This window comes from Coregonus clupeaformis, chromosome 7, assembly GCF_020615455.1.
Source record: "Coregonus clupeaformis isolate EN_2021a chromosome 7, ASM2061545v1, whole genome shotgun sequence".
NCBI classification, from domain to species: domain Eukaryota; kingdom Metazoa; phylum Chordata; class Actinopteri; order Salmoniformes; family Salmonidae; genus Coregonus; species Coregonus clupeaformis.
Genome location: NC_059198.1, coordinates 64,956,535 through 64,972,344, shown reverse-complemented (window position 1 = coordinate 64,972,344; position 15,810 = coordinate 64,956,535). Strand labels below are relative to the sequence as shown.

Here is a 15,810-nt window from a genome sequence, read left to right as displayed (position 1 = left end):
CTGTACACAATTCCTGGAAGCTGAAAATGTCCCAGTTCTTACATGGCCTGCATACTCACCAGACATGTCACCCATTGAGCATGTTTGGGATGCTCTGGATCGATGTGTACGACACCGTGTTCCAGTTCCCGCCAATATCCAGCAACTTCGCACAGCCATTGAAGAGGAGTGGGACAACATACCACATTACACAATCAACAGCCTGATCAAATCTATACAAAGGAGATGTGTCCTGCTGCATGAAGCAAATGGTGGTCACACCAGATACTGACTGGTTTTCTGATCCATGCCCCTACCTTTTTTTAAAGGTATCTGTGACCAACGGATGCGTATCTGTATTCCCAGTCATGTCAAATCCATAGATTAGGGCCTAATGAATTTATTTCAATTGACTGATTTCCTTATATGAACTGTAACTCAGTAAAATCTTTGAAATTGTTGCATGTTGCGTTTATATTTTTGTTCAGTGTAAATTGTTAATTTTCATACACCATGTACAGTATATGTACTCATGTAAATGTTTATACACAAATATACAATGTTACAATGTTAAAATGTTGCAATGTTACAATGTTGCAATGGTACAAGTTTGCAATGTTGCAATGGTACAATGTTACAATGTTGCAATGTTACAATGTTACAATGTTGCAATGTGTATCAGAGTAACTTTGAATTGACTTTAACTTTGTTCACAGTCAAGTCACAGTCAACCTGCTGGTTTTCCTACAATACCCCAGGGCAGTCAACCTGCTGGTTTTCCTACACTACCCCAGGTCAGTCAACCTGCTGGTTTTCCTAAACTACCCCATGTCAGTCAACCTGCTGGTTTTCCTACACTACCCCAGGGCAGTCAACCTGCTGGTTTTTCTACACTACCCCAGGGCAGTCAACCTGCTGGTTTTTCTAAACTACCCCATGTCAGTCAACCTGCTGGTTTTCCTACACTACCCCAGGGCAGTCAACCTGCTGGTTTTCCTACACTACCCCAGGTCAGTCAAGCTGGTGGTTTTCCTACACTACCCCAGGTCTCCCTGAAGGAGACAGAGGACAGCAAGACGACCCTGGAGGAGGAGCTACACAGCACCTCAGATGTGAGTGACAACCGGATTCAGCCAATCACAATGCTAATTGATGGATTAATGAAGCAGTAGTATTATATTGTATTACAGTTTAGTATATAGCATCATATCCCATCATATCCTATCCTATCCTATCATATCCCATCATATCCTATCCTATCGTATCGGATGATCGTATCTCTTTGCCAGGCATAGTTGTATTAACACACTCTCGTTCTTGCTCTTTCTCCTCCCTCCCTCCCTCCCTCCCTCCCTCCATCAGAAAGCGTGTGCGACGGTGGAGGAGAACAGTCATCTGAAGACTCGTCTGCAGGTAATATTAATCTTCTAATAAACCACAAAACAAGACAAGACTCTTCACCCACACAACTGCTCCATGGTCTCTGCAGTATGGCTGCCCCCTGCTCCAACTTCTATGTGTGTGTATGTGTGTCTTTCCGAGGGGATAAAGCCGAAGTAGAATTTCCGTTGGACCTTGGGTACAATTCTTCTCCTTTATCATCATCATCATCATCATCATCATCATCATCATCATCATCATTATCGTCATCATCTTCTTCTTCATCATCATCATCATCATCATCTTCTTCTTCTCCTTCATCATCATCATCATATTCTTCTTCTTCTACTTCTTCTTCTTCTCCTTCATCATCATCATCTTCTTCTTCTTCTCCTTTATCATCATCATCATCAGCTTCTTCTTTTTCTTCTTCAACTTCTTCTTCTTCTCCTTCATCATCATCATCATCATCTTCTTCTTCTTCTTCTCCTTCATCATCATCATCATCATCATCATCATCTTCTTCTTCTTCTTCTTCTTCTGCTTCTCCTTCATCATCATCATCTTCTTCTTCTACCCCCTGCAGAGCGAGAGACATAGTAACAGTGCAGAGCAGGACTATGAAGAGGTCATTACACTGCTGGAGGCTGAGATCAAAGACCTGAAGAACCAACTGGCGGGCAGGAAACAGAAGGGTCTGGAGGCTACTAAGGTAGACTTAAAACCAATTTATGATAGAAAAAGGCTAGTGTCGTCTGGGTGGGCCGTAGACACAAGTGACCACAAAGCAGACAAAAAGACGTGAATGTTGGTCGCAGTGGAGGGGTAGCAGACCTCTCGATTTCTGAAACAACCCAGACAAGTGTCTGTGACCCACCAGGACAACACTAGTCTTTTCTACCATAAATTACTGTGACCCACCAGGACAACACTAGTCTTTTCTACCATAAATTACTGTGACCCACCAGAACAACACTAGTCTTTTCTATGATAAATTACTGTGACCCACCAGAACAACACTAGTCTTTTCTACCATAAATTACTGTGACCCACCAGGACAACACTAGTCTTTTCTACCATACATTACTGTCACGGGCGCCAATGAAGTACGACCAAAGCGCAGCGTTGGGAGTGAACATGATGATTTTAATGTAGAAACACACGACAAAACAAAACACGATCCGTGACGTCCTCAGTTACACCGACTGAACATAGAACAAAAACCCACAACCCCAAGGTGAACAATGACAGTTTAAATATGGCTCCCAATCAGAGATAACGAGCCGACAGCTGACACTCGTTACCACTGATTGGGAGTCACTCACCCAAACACAGAAACAACCAATAACCACCCAACCAACCCAAACACAACAATACTTAACACACTCTGGCTAAAATACCAAGTCCCGGAACCAGAGCGTGACAGTACCCCCCCCTAAAGGCGCGGACTACGACCGCGCCTCAAAACCCCAAATAGGGGAGGGCTGGGTGGGTGTTGCTCCTCGGAGGCGGCTCCGGCTCCGGGCTTGACCACCACCCTACATAACTCCCCCGTAATGGCCCCGGGTCCAATCCAACCCAGCTGGCTGGATCCAAACTGATGACGCGCACCCCTAGCTTGGCGCGTGAGACAGGGGATGGACCGGACCTGGCCGACGATCGCACCTCGGCTTGGTACGTGGGCCGGAACGGACCTCCTCAGGTTGACGACTCGCCTCCCTGGCTTGGTGCGAGTAGCAGGAATAGGCTGAACCAGGTTGACGACTCGCCCCCCTTAGCCTGGTGCGAGTGGCAGGAACAGTCCGAGTTGGGCCGACGACGCACACCGTAGTCTTGGTGCGTAGAGCAGAGACAGGCCGGGCTGGGCTGGCGACGCACCCCGTAGGCCTGGCGCGGGGCGCAGGAACAGGCCGGGCTGGGCTGGCGAAACGCACCACAGACTTGGTGCGGGCGCAGGAACAGGCCGAGCTGGGCTGGCGACGCACCCCGTAGGCTTGGTGCGTTGAGCAGGGACAGGCCGGGCTGGGCTGGGCGAAATGCACCACAGACTTGGTGCGGGGGAGTAGGAACGGGCCGAGTCGGGCTGGCGACGCGCACCGTAGGTTCAATGCGAGGAACAGGAACAGACAGAACCGCACTGGGGACACACACCCCTGGCCCTACACGGGGATCAGGAACGGGCCGGACCGGACTGGAAACACCCCCCAGTACCTCTCGCCGTGCCTCCACACTTTCCATCCCCTTCGTAACCAGTGGCCCCCCTTAAACTGGCGGCCATATCTGCCAACCTCTTGCACTCCTCCGGGCCGTACACCTTCTGCCCCCGACGTCGTGAGCCCCCCCTAAAAATTTTCTGGGGGTCTCTCCTCTCGGTGGACCAGGCCTCCATAGTCCTCTCCCAACCTTCGCTCTTCTGGCTCCACCACTCGTTATCCAACTGCTGCTTGGTCTCGTTGTGGTGGGTTTTTCTGTCACGGGCGCCAATGAAGTACGACCAAAGCGCAGCGTTGGGAGTGAACATGATGATTTTAATGTAGAAACACACGACAAAACAAAACACGATCCGTGACGTCCTCAGTTACACCGACTGAACATAGAACAAAAACCCACAACCCCAAGGTGAACAATGACAGTTTAAATATGGCTCCCAATCAGAGATAACGAGCCGACAGCTGACACTCGTTACCACTGATTGGGAGTCACTCACCCAAACACAGAAACAACCAATAACCACCCAACCAACCCAAACACAACAATACTTAACACACTCTGGCTAAAATACCAAGTCCCGGAACCAGAGCGTGACAATTACTGTGACCCACCAGGACAACACTAGTCTTGTCTACCATAAATTACTGTGACCCACCAGGACAACACTAGTCTTTTCTACCATAAATTAATGTGAGCCAATAGGACAACACTAGTCTTTTCTACCATAAATTACTGTGACCCACCAGAACAACACTAGTCTTTTCTACCATAAATTACTGTGACCCACCAGAACAACACTAGTCTTTTCTACCATAAATTACTGTGACCCACCAGAACAACACTAGTCTTTTCTACCATAAATTACTGTGACCCACCAGGACAACACTAGTCTTTTCTACCATAAATTACTGTGACCCACCAGGACAACACTAGTCTTTTCTATGATAAATTACTGTGACCCACCAGAACAACACTAGTCTTTTCTACCATAAATTACTGTGACCCACCAGGACAACACTAGTCTTTTCTACCATACATTACTGTGACCCACCAGGACAACACTAGTCTTGTCTACCATAAATTACTGTGACCCACCAGGACAACACTAGTCTTTTCTACCATAAATTACTGTGACCCACCAGAACAACACTAGTCTTTTCTACCATAAATTACTGTGACCCACTAGAACAACACTAATCTTTTCTACCATATATTACTGTGACCCACCAGAACAACACTAGTCTTTTCTACCATAAATTACTGTGACCCACCAGGACAACACTAGTCTTTTCTACCATAAATTACTGTGACCCACCAGAACAACACTAGTCTTTTCTACCATAAATGACTGTGACCCACCAGGACAACACTAGTCTTTTCTACCATAAATTACTGTGACCACCAGGACAACACTAGTATTTTCTACCATAAATTACTTTGACCCACCAGGACAACACTAGTCTTTTATACCATAAATTACTGTGACCCACCAGAACAACACTAGTCTTTTCTATGATCAATTACTGTGACCCACCAGAACAACACTAGTCTTTTCTACCATACATTACTGTGACCCACCAGGACAACACTAGTCTTGTCTACCATAAATTACTGTGACCCACCAGGACAACACTAGTCTTTTCTACCATAAATTACTGTGACCCACCAGAACAACACTAGTCTTTTCTACCATAAATTACTGTGACCCACCAGGACAACACTAGTCTTTTCTACCATAAATTACTGTGACCCACCAGAACAACACTAGTCTTTTCTACCATAAATTACTGTGACCCACTAGAACAACACTAATATTTTCTACCATATATTACTGTGACCCACCAGAACAACACTAGTCTTTTCTACCATAAATTACTGTGACCCACCAGGACAACACTAGTCTTTTCTACCATAAATTACTGTGACCCACCAGAACAACACTAGTCTTTTCTACCATAAATTACTGTGACCCACCAGAACAACACTAGTCTTTTCTACCATAAATTACTGTGACCCACTAGAACAACACTAATCTTTTCTACCATATATTACTGTGACCCACCAGAACAACACTAGTCTTTTCTACCATAAATTACTGTGACCCACCAGGACAACACTAGTCTTTTCTACCATAAATTACTGTGACCCACCAGAACAACACTAGTCTTTTCTACCATAAATGACTGTGACCCACCAGGACAACACTAGTCTTTTCTACCATAAATGACTGTGACCCACCAGGACAACACTAGTCTTTTCTACCATACATTACTGTGACCCACCAGGACAACACTAGTCTTTTATACCATAAATTACTGTGACCCACCAGAACAACACTAGTCTTTTCTATGATCAATTACTGTGACCCACCAGAACAACACTAGTCTTTTCTATGATCAATTACTGTGACCCACCAGGACAACACTAGTCTTTTCTACCATAAATTACTGTGACCCACCAGAACAACACTAGTCTTTTCTACCATAAATTACTGTGACCCACCAGGACAACACTAGTCTTTTCTACCATAAATTACTGTGACCCACCAGAACAACACTAGTCTTTTCTACCATAAATGACTGTGACCCACCAGGACAACACTAGTCTTTTCTACCATACATTACTGTGACCCACCAGGACAACACTAGTCTTTTCTACCATAAATTATTGTGACCCACCAGGACAACACTAGTCTTTTATACCATAAATTACTGTGACCCACCAGAACAACACTAGTCTTTTCTATGATCAATTACTGTGACCCACCAGAACAACACTAGTGTTTTCTACCATAAATTACTGTGACCCACCAGGACAACACTAGTCTTTTCTACCATACATTACTGTGACCCACCAGGACAACACTAATCTTTTCTACCATAAATTACTGTGACCCACCAGGACAACACTAGTCTTTTCTACCATAAATTAAGCCTTACAATCAGAGATCCAGTGTGCAAAACCCCTTTCTTCCTTGTCTCTACACAGCTCTCGTTCTGTCTTAATGTATGTTTTTTCCACTTTTCCACTGACCCTTACTTTAACGGCAAACCTACACCAGTTACTCCTAATTCTGAATTCAGAACAAATAGTGTACTTGTACTTGCTATGTGTACTGCTAGTGTACTTGCTATGTGTACTTGCTAGTACATCTACTGACTGTTGTTCTGTGTGTTGTACCCCAGGAGGATGTGATGGAGTTTAACAGGAAGTTGTTCTGTGTGTTGTATCCCAGGAGGATGTGATGGAGTTAAACAGGAAGTTGTTCTGTGTGTTGTACCCCAGGAGGATGTGATGGAGTTAAACAGGAAGTTGTCGATGATTGGCTGTCAGCTGAGGAAGTCTGAGCTGAGCAGAAGACACCTGGAGATCTCCAACAAGAAACTACTGGGCTTCGCACAGGTAACATTACACCTGTAACACAGTAACACACCTTTACAACAACACTACCTGTCCACTTCTCAGCTGTAAACACAGTCACACAGGTTCTGTAACACACCTACCTGTGAGCCATAGCTGACGCCTCTAGTTGTGCTCTTTGATGTTCTGAACCTGTACTGCCTCCTACTGGCTCAAAACTACTTTTTAGTTTTATGAATGTGGATTTCTGTGCTGACTGACTGACTGACTGACTAACTGACTGACTGACTGACTGACTGGCTGACTGGCTGACTGACTAACTGACTGACTGACTGACTGGCTGGCTGACTGACTAACTGGCTGACTGACTGGCTGGCTGACTGACTGACTGACTGACTGGCTGGCTGACTAACTGGCTGGCTGACTAACTGGCTGACTGTTTATTTCTCAGAATGTTCACAAAGTGCTCACCACCCCCAGCTTGTTTGGAATGGAAAATGGGTAAGTGCTTATCTTCCAAATGTATCTCCTTTATGAGAACCCTTCAAACTTTTGTTCATTCTTACAGTCTGTTGATATCACTGGAGGGTGTGTGTGTGCACGTGTGTGTGTGCATGTGTGTGTGTGTGTGTGTGTGTGTGTGTGTGTGTGTGTGTGTGCACGTGCGTGTGTGTGTGTGTGCACGTGTGTGTGTGTTCTTGTTTGTACTAATATGTATCCTGCATTCTCCAGGGGTAACAGGACCTCTCCAGCCACAGACAGTCCAGATACCCCCTCTCCCATACTAGACCCAGCCTGCCAGCTAGCTGCAGAGGCCAGGGAGCTGGTGGAGGGGGTCAGAACCCTGAGCAGCACCGATGATACAGCCCCTCTCAGTGACTCAGAGGGGGGTGAACCACCTGACCCAGCCATGGACCCTAACCGGGCCGCAGAGTAAGTATGATCAGCACTTACTTCCACTGATAACCCATCTGGATCTAGATGGAATATGGCCTCTGAGTCGTTGATAGCCATAGTCTGTGGTGTTTGGCCTCTGATGCTATGATAGCCATAGTCTGTGGTGTTTGGCCTCTGAGTCGTTGATAGCCATAGTCTGTGGTGTTTGGCCTCTGATGCTATGATAGCCATAGTCTGTGGTGTTTGGCCTCTGAGTCGTTGATAGCCATAGTCTGTGGTGTTTGCTCTGTGCTCCAAATCTCTCTACGTCTGTAACTCCAACCTTGAACACTGCAATGACGCTAATATTGATTATTGCTATCTAGAATGTAATTGGCTTGGAACTTTTGAGTTTGCTGAACTTGTGTGGCCATTTCTTAAAGTGTATTATCAATGTATTGTCACCTTATACGTTTCAACAAACTAATCAAAAATCTAGCCTCTCTTCCCTTTTTTTGCATTTCATCCTCTCCTTCTCTTCCCTCTCCTCCTCCTTACCTTCCCCTCTTCCCTCTCGTCCTCTCGTCCTCAGCCCTCACAGCTCGCCGGCTCAGACGTCTCCTACAGGAGTTCCAGCCAAAGACAAGCGCCACCAGTAGAGAACGTTTGGAGAACATCATAGAGAGCGTTTTTAGAGAACGTTGCAAGGACGTCAAAAGAACAACGTGGCTTGGCACTGGGCTCAGGAGAACACTGTGCTTGGCTGACTACCTTTACCTAAAAACTACCAACAACCCTTTAAAAGACAGACAGACAGACAGACAGACAGACAGACAGACAGACAGACAGACAGAGAGACAGACAAATTGAGAGCGACAACCAGTGAAACTGTATGTAGGATGCTATCCAGTGTTCGTTTAAAAAATACTTACAACTCTTTAAAAATAATCGTTAGTTGAGGCTTCAGTCAGTGTTCTGGGATTGCTTTACCGATTAACCGCAAAATGTACTAGTTTTTCTGTTTTCTAATACAGCTGTATGTGTACTTACATTTCTGTGTTGATATTTTGCATTTGTCAGAATGTGAACGAAGGGGAGATTCTCAACTGGGAGTGACTGGGAAGGATAGCAGGTTTTGAGGTGAAATGGCAGAGACTTGTAGATGCAGTTCAGTTTTGTCCAAAGAGCTTACCGTAGTCGATAAGACAGCACTGCAAAGTCAAGGTGCTACTGTTGGGTTTGTAGATGTACAGACGTACAGCATGAGCTATGATGACGATGCACTGAACCTTTCCATCCCTGTGTTCCAATACTCTATAAAAGCTTCCTTCTCTCATCTCCTATTTCCTTGTATCCTATTTCCTTGTATCCTTCCTGACCACTGAAATCTGTTGAGACTGGATAGTTACATTCAATATGCCGGTATGGCATTGACTGCTTGTCAAATTGGTTCCATCCATTTATTTTTGGATCAGTGGTCCTTAAGGATACGAAGAGAGAAGAAGACGTTAGTGTTCATTATCTTTCAGAGATCAGAAATGTGTATTTTTGCTCACAACCCAGAGGTGAGGAGAGGAAGCCAGGCTAGGGTATTTGAACCTGGCCCTAGCTGTCTCTATATCCACAGCTGTGAGGAGAGGAAGTCAGGCTAGGGTATTGGAACCTAGCCCTAACAGTCTCTATAGCCACAGCTGTGAGGAGAGGAAGCCAGGCTAGGGTATTGGAACCTAGCCCTAACAGTCTCTATAGCCACAGCTGTGAGGAGAGGATGCCAGGCTAGGGTATTGGAACCTAGCCCTAGTTGTCTCTACAGCTGTATCGCCATGGGTACAGTAAGTACTCTGTATGTGTATACTTCAGAGAGAGAGGATAACATGGACGATGTGCCCTGATCCAAAGCGTCTCATCCTGATGACATCGTGTCACCATGATGATGACCCTGTGTACAGAGACTGCTTGTCCCTATACTGAAGTGCTCTGATGAACTGTCTGTCGTTTTGAAGATGATTTTGGACTGGAGATGGATACCGAAGAAGAGGAAGAAGCTTTAGGACCTGAACGAGCAATCATGGCGACACCGAGACGTCTGCCTTTGCTGTTATTATAAAACCTTGTAAATCTTGCTGAAATAAATATTGCACTCTCCTTCGATGTCCTTCTCCACGTCTTCTGACTGACACACACACACACACACACACACACACACACACACACACACACACACACACACACACACAAACGCACACAAACAAACAAACAAATCCGATGGACCAAGCCAGAGCCAGAGTATTTCTGTGTCAATTGTAGCTCGTTCAAGGTTTTGTCTATGAGGATTCCTTTCTTCCTTGCTGTTAAGTATCGAACTGGACAAACTGTTGAGTTCTGTGAATACTAACTACTCTGTCATATCACATATGTTCCATAACTTCTGTTAGAACTGCATCTCCAAAGCAACAGCTGTGTGGAAATTCCATTCCATTCCATAACCATAACCCACAGCTTGTTGGCTTGTCCTCTGAGATTGAGGTTACGTTACCAAGGCAATAAGAAAAGAATGGGAAAAACAACAACAATGGCCTTTTAGCAGTGGCTGTGTCTCAATAGTCGTAACTAGCTCCCTTTCCTTGTGTCCTTTCCTTGTGTCCTTTTCCTTCATGACCAGTGATATGGAAAGGAATGATACTGTAGGTGAAAAAGCAATATGGTGGAAAGCTATCCAATCCTTTCACCTGTTAGAGGTACTGAAGGAAATGAGATGAGGAAAGGAGACCAGGAAAGGAAGCCAATGATGAGTATTGAGACGCAACACAAGCAGTGTTTCTCAACTCAAAACACCATCCATAGCATAATCATCAGTATCATACGATCACTGCATGGTTCTGGTTCTAAAAACCTGTCTTTCAATATCCAACTATGGAATCAAATGTTTGGTTTCAGGAATGTAGAGAAATGCAATAGCTATTCCGTCTGTTTAAATTACTAGGCTGTATGATAACGATACCTGTGTGGAGGGATAAATGGGCTGCGTCCCAATAATCTCTCCTTTCTCCCGAAGTGAGCACTATGGATTTCAAAGGAAATGACTGGAATATGGAATTCCTTCTAGAGTCCAGCTCATGCCAACACTAATCCAATGCTTTTAAATTTGTGGGGGAGTAGTGAACAAGTGCACACTTCAGGAAGAAAGAGAGATTATTGGGACACAGCCAATGAGAGATGTACAACAGGAGGTCATCTAACATTTATAAGACATACCATAGCAGGCTAAATGTGTAAGATTTATTTTATTTAATATTGTTAAATGCACATGCTTTTCAAAAAATAACTGACATGTAGTCCTGTAATTGAACTAGATTGCATCTTATGTGTGGCCTCTAACTTTCTTTTACTGTTTTTTATTAAAGGAATACCCTCAAATACATCTGTGTAGCTGTAGTTTCCTACTATATATTTCTACATGTCTGTTTTTTTACTTCAATACCAGCCTACTTACAACAGGGGAGTAACCAAGGTTGAGGTCAATTTCAGTGAATGTACATTTCAATTCAACAATGTCATAATATGTTCAACGTGGACTATTCTTATTCCAGTCTTGAGTTTCTGAATTGACCCCAACCCTGGTAGTAAGACTGGGTTTATACGTAGTACCTCTAAATGCCTGTGTAAGCTAGCAGCCACCCAACTAAAGATAGAGATCATCTGGACCTCCTCTCCACTTCATTATCAATTTCAAAGAAAAAGACTGGAAAACAAAAGACTGGAAAAATACATGTTTATAAGAGTGTTAATACATATTTTTCCCCCAAATGATTCACAAAACAATATTGAGCGTTTTACTGGTAAGACATGTAGTTCTCATCTTTGTACAAATGATGGCGCCTCAGTCCTAGCCAAAGAGTTCCAGGAAGTGAGAGAGCTGAAGGACAGATAAATATTTTTGTTGCTCCTTAATCTATACCATATACAGTATATATATATATTAGCTAAATGGAATGTAAGCAAATTACTTTCATCCATTGTTTACTGGCCATTCATTTTATTCCATCATCCAGCTGTTACATTTATAACAACTGTATTTTGAGAACCATCACTTTTATTTCAGAAGAAACTTTGATGCCCGTTAATCTTTAAGCAGGCGAGATGGTCTCCACCTTCACCTCCTTGACCTTCAAGTTAGAGGAGCAGCACCACTTGGTCCAGGCGTCAGGGAGGAAAGGGATCTTCTCCAGTCTAGAGAGGTAGATGATTGGCTGGATACTACTGCTGATGTTAATGAAGGCATACCCCACCGGCTGCACCAGGCAGCGGAACGTATCCGGAGGGTAGTGGTCCTGGGAGGGGATATCAGACACTTAACTGCCATTCAAAAAAATATAATAGGATTTTATCTTTGTTCATCTGGCCAAATCATTAAGGACAGTGCTAGGGTTGCAAAGTTCTGGTAACTTTCCCAAATTTCCCAGGTTTTCCAGAACTCCTCGTTGGAGTATTCCGCATTTCCTGATTATTCCCTTCTAATTCCGGGAATCTTCCAACCAGGATTTCTAGAAAACGTGGGAATTTTGGGAAAGTTACTGGAACTGTCCAACCCTGTTGACAAGTCATGTTGGAATGTACCTTTATACATCAGACAACATCATTAAGGACAACCATATAAATAGAATCACTAGAATGGAAGTCAATGAGTCTCCTCAGTTTCTATGCACACAGGTCATCACCTCAAAAGGGAACAGAGCCACCGGCGGCAAGTAGTTGAACACGATGATGGACAGGACCGACATCACCATCTTGAAGGCTTTCTTCTTCATGGGGTGCATGTTGTCCTTCCCAGAGCCTCTGGAACTCTTCAGGGCCACCAGGATGGCCCCGTTACACAACACCATCCAGGCAAACGTTGCCAGGATCGTCCCTGTCAACACCTGAGGGTAGCAGAAGTGGACATTTTTTAAAGACAATTTTTAATGCACCTTTTTAGCCGTGCTTTTATTATCTTTCCTTTCATTAGGCCTGGTCTCAGATCAGATTGTTTTATTCCCTTTCCTTTCATTAGGCCTGGTCTCAGATTGTTTTATTATCTTTCCTTTCATTAGGCCTGGTCTCAGATTGTTTTATTCCCTTTCCTTTCATTAGGCCTGGTCTCAGATTGTTTTATTCCCTTTCCTTTCATTAGGCCTGGTCTCAGATCAGATTGTTTTATTCCCTTTCCTTTCATTAGGCCTGGTCTCAGATTGTTTTATTCCCTTTCCTTTCATTAGGCCTGGTCTCAGATTGTTTTATTCCCTTTCCTTTCATTAGGCCTGGTCTCAGATCAGATTGTTTTATTCCCTTTCCTTTCATTAGGAATGGTCTCAGATTGTTTTATTCCCTTTCCTTTCATTAGGCCTGGTCTCAGATTGTTTTATTATCTTTCCTTTCATTAGGCCTGGTCTCAGATTGTTTTATTCCCTTTCCTTTCATTAGGCCTGGTCTCAGATCAGATTGTTTTATTCCCTTTCCTTTCATTAGGCCTGGTCTCAGATTGTTTTATTCCCTTTCCTTTCATTAGGCCTGGTCTCAGATCAGATTGTTTTATTCCCTTTCCTTTCATTAGGCCTGGTCTCAGATTGTTTTATTATCTTTCCTTTCATTAGGCCTGGTCTCAGAATGTTTTATTATCTTTCCTTTCATTAGGCCTGGTCTCAGATCAGATTGTTTTATTCCCTTTCCTTTCATTAGGCCTGGTCTCAGATTGTTTTATTATCTTTCCTTTCATTAGGCCTGGTCTCAGAATGTTTTATTATCTTTCCTTTCATTAGGCCTGGTCTCAGATCAGATTGTTTTATTCCCTTTCCTTTCACTAGGCCTGATCTCAGATTGTTTTATTCCCTTTCCTTTCATTAGGGCTGGTATCAGATTGTTTTATTCCCTTTCCTTTCATTAGGCCTGGTCTCAGATTGTTTTATTCCCTTTCCTTTCATTAGGCCTGGTTTCAGTTTGTTTTTATTTATATATGTTATTGATATTATTTTATAGTGTGAAGTGCATTGTATTGCTACTTTTGTCCAATACGTGCTATGCAAAAAAGTGTGATTGCTTGATTAATTGCTTGACTAATTGATTGATCTATGGATTGACCTTCTCGAAGTTGGGCAGGCCCCCGACGGTCTTGGCGGAGGCGTAGGTGAAAGTGAGCCCCAGGACCACCGCGGAGAGAGCCACCCTGTACTTGGTATCCTTCAGCTGGCCGTAGGCGAGTGGGAAGAGGACCGCCACGAACCGATCCAAACAGATACAGGACAGGAACAGAGGACCGCTGGCGTCCTAGAGGAGAAGAAAGTGGAGAAAGAGGAGGAGGAGGAGGAGGAGGAGGAGGAGAAGGAGAAAGAGGAGGAGAAGGAGAAGAGAAAGGAGGAGGAGAATTAGGCGGAGGGGGAGGAGAAGGAGGAGAAGAGGAAGGAGGAGGAAGGAGGAGTAGGAGGTGAAAAAGTTGACTTTATTGTCAGATGTGAGTATGAAATAATGGCCCCATAGTCCCTACATAGTGCACACTTTTGACCAGTGTCCATAGAGCACTATAGAGGGAATTTAGTGTCATTTTGGATGCAACCTCTGCGACATAGTGTGTATTCCCTATATCGTGTACTTTTGACCGGTGACCATAGGGGTGCCCATAGGGGTGCCCATAGGGGTGTCCATAGGGGTGTCCATAGGGGTGACCATAGGGGTGTCCATAGGGGTGTCCATAGGGGTGCCCATTGGGGTGTCCATAGGGGTGTCCATAGGGGTGTCCATAGGGGTGACCATAGGGGTGTCCATAGGGGTGACCATAGGGGTGTCCATAGGGGTGTCCATAGGGTTGCCCATAGGGGTGTCCATAGGGGTGTCCATAGGGCTCTGGTCAGAAGTAGTGTGCTATGTAGGGAATAGGGTACAATATCAGACGCAGAAATTCCAGAATCCAGATACACTGAAATTCTCCTTTACCTTGACGCCGTAGGAGAACTTGAGAGCGGACCAGACGTCCTTGCTGTGCCAGTAGTAGAAGTTCAGATAGCTGAAGGGGACCATGATGCCGAAGTAAGCGTCCATGAAGGCCAGACAGCCAAGAAAGATGTCTGAGGAGGACGGCTCCTTACGGCTCCGGAGCAGAATCACCAGGACTAACACAAGGCCAGACAAAGATTTTATTAGCTAGTTTCTTAGTCCATCAGAGACGGATATTAGTTCATTTCTCTGCTCCCGATACCCAAAATACAAATACACTGGAAGGAGTATAGGATCAGGGGCAATGCTCCTGGAGTTATGTAAATACAAACACAGTGGAAGGAGTATAGGATCAGGGGCGATGCTCCTGGAGTTATGTAAATACAAACACAGTGGAAGGAGTATAGGATCAGGGGCGATGCTCCTGGAGTTATGTAAATACAAACACAGTGGAAGGAGTATAGGATCAGGGGCGATGCTCCTGGAGTTATGTAAAGGTTAAGGGCCTTGCTCAAGGCCACAATGGTACAAGATGGTACCTGGGATTTGAATCAGCAACCTTCCGGCTACTGGTGCGCTGCTCTAACCTCTCTAACCGCTGGGCTACCTACCTAAGATGTTAGCAGGGAGTCCCAGGATCACGTTGAAGGTCTGAACAGTCAGGTCGAAGAGGATCCCTGCCACCATCTCTTCACACCCCTCAAACACATTGAAGGGTTTGAACGTAGCGTTGGTCATGAGGTCAGTAACAGTACTGTTGTTGATCATGACGTTGAGGGGGAGAGCAGTGGGGAGACTGGTGGTGTTGAGTGCTGAGTATAGAAAGAGAGGATCCTCCATGGTTTACTTTACACACAGCAGAGGTCAGAGGTCAGATTGAACAAGACTGATGGAGATTTTTAAAAAAAAGCTGAATAAAAGTGGAAACAAAATGTGATTTAAAGATAAACAGGCACTTATTAATGAATGTATTAATGAATGGATCTAGTATACATTTACATTTACATCATTTAGCAGACACTCTTATCCAGAGCGACTTAT

General features: G+C 44.5%; 2 protein-coding genes across 8 annotated transcripts in view; one reads left to right on the top strand and one right to left on the bottom strand.

Moving 5' to 3' along the window:
• LOC121569995 (syntaxin-binding protein 4-like) overlaps positions 1-11,212 on the top strand; it is a 234,059-nt gene extending 222,847 nt beyond the window's left edge. For 5 of the 7 annotated variants that reach the window (XM_045221477.1, XM_045221478.1, XM_045221476.1 and 2 more), the window contains exons 16-22: positions 696-1,091; positions 1,342-1,392; positions 1,946-2,071; positions 6,856-6,972; positions 7,382-7,431; positions 7,663-7,863; positions 8,399-11,212. In XM_045221477.1, coding sequence (XP_045077412.1) covers positions 696-1,091; positions 1,342-1,392; positions 1,946-2,071; positions 6,856-6,972; positions 7,382-7,431; positions 7,663-7,863; positions 8,399-8,465 — 1,008 coding nt within the window. In that variant the 3' untranslated portion in view covers positions 8,466-11,212. Of the gene's footprint in view, positions 1-695; positions 1,092-1,341; positions 1,393-1,945; positions 2,072-6,805; positions 6,973-7,381; positions 7,432-7,662; positions 7,864-8,398 lie in introns of those variants that run through there. The other 2 variants (XM_045221479.1, XM_045221481.1) reach the window with 2 other exon arrangements.
• Positions 11,213-11,933: 721 nt separating this feature from the next.
• LOC121570288 (G-protein coupled receptor 183-like) lies at positions 11,934-15,609 on the bottom strand. The gene is made up of 5 exons (XM_041881755.1): positions 15,381-15,609; positions 14,770-14,945; positions 13,921-14,106; positions 12,525-12,725; positions 11,934-12,137 (listed from the first exon to the last, which is right to left on the bottom strand). The coding sequence occupies exons 1-5, from the start codon at positions 15,607-15,609 to the stop codon at positions 11,934-11,936; spliced, it is 996 nt and encodes a 331-aa protein (XP_041737689.1).
• Between the last annotated feature and the right edge of the window lie 201 nt (positions 15,610-15,810).

Coding starts and splice junctions, on each gene's coding strand:
- LOC121570288 (XM_041881755.1), bottom strand. CDS start 15,609: ATGGAGGATCCTCTCTTTCTATACTCAGCACTCAACACCACCAGTCTC. Junction 12,726..13,920: donor GCCTGCCCAACTTCGAGAAG/GTCAATCCATAG, acceptor TGCTACCCTCAG/GTGTTGACAGGGACGATCCT. Junction 12,138..12,524: donor TGGCTCTGTTCCCTTTTGAG/GTGATGACCTGT, acceptor ATCCCCTCCCAG/GACCACTACCCTCCGGATAC.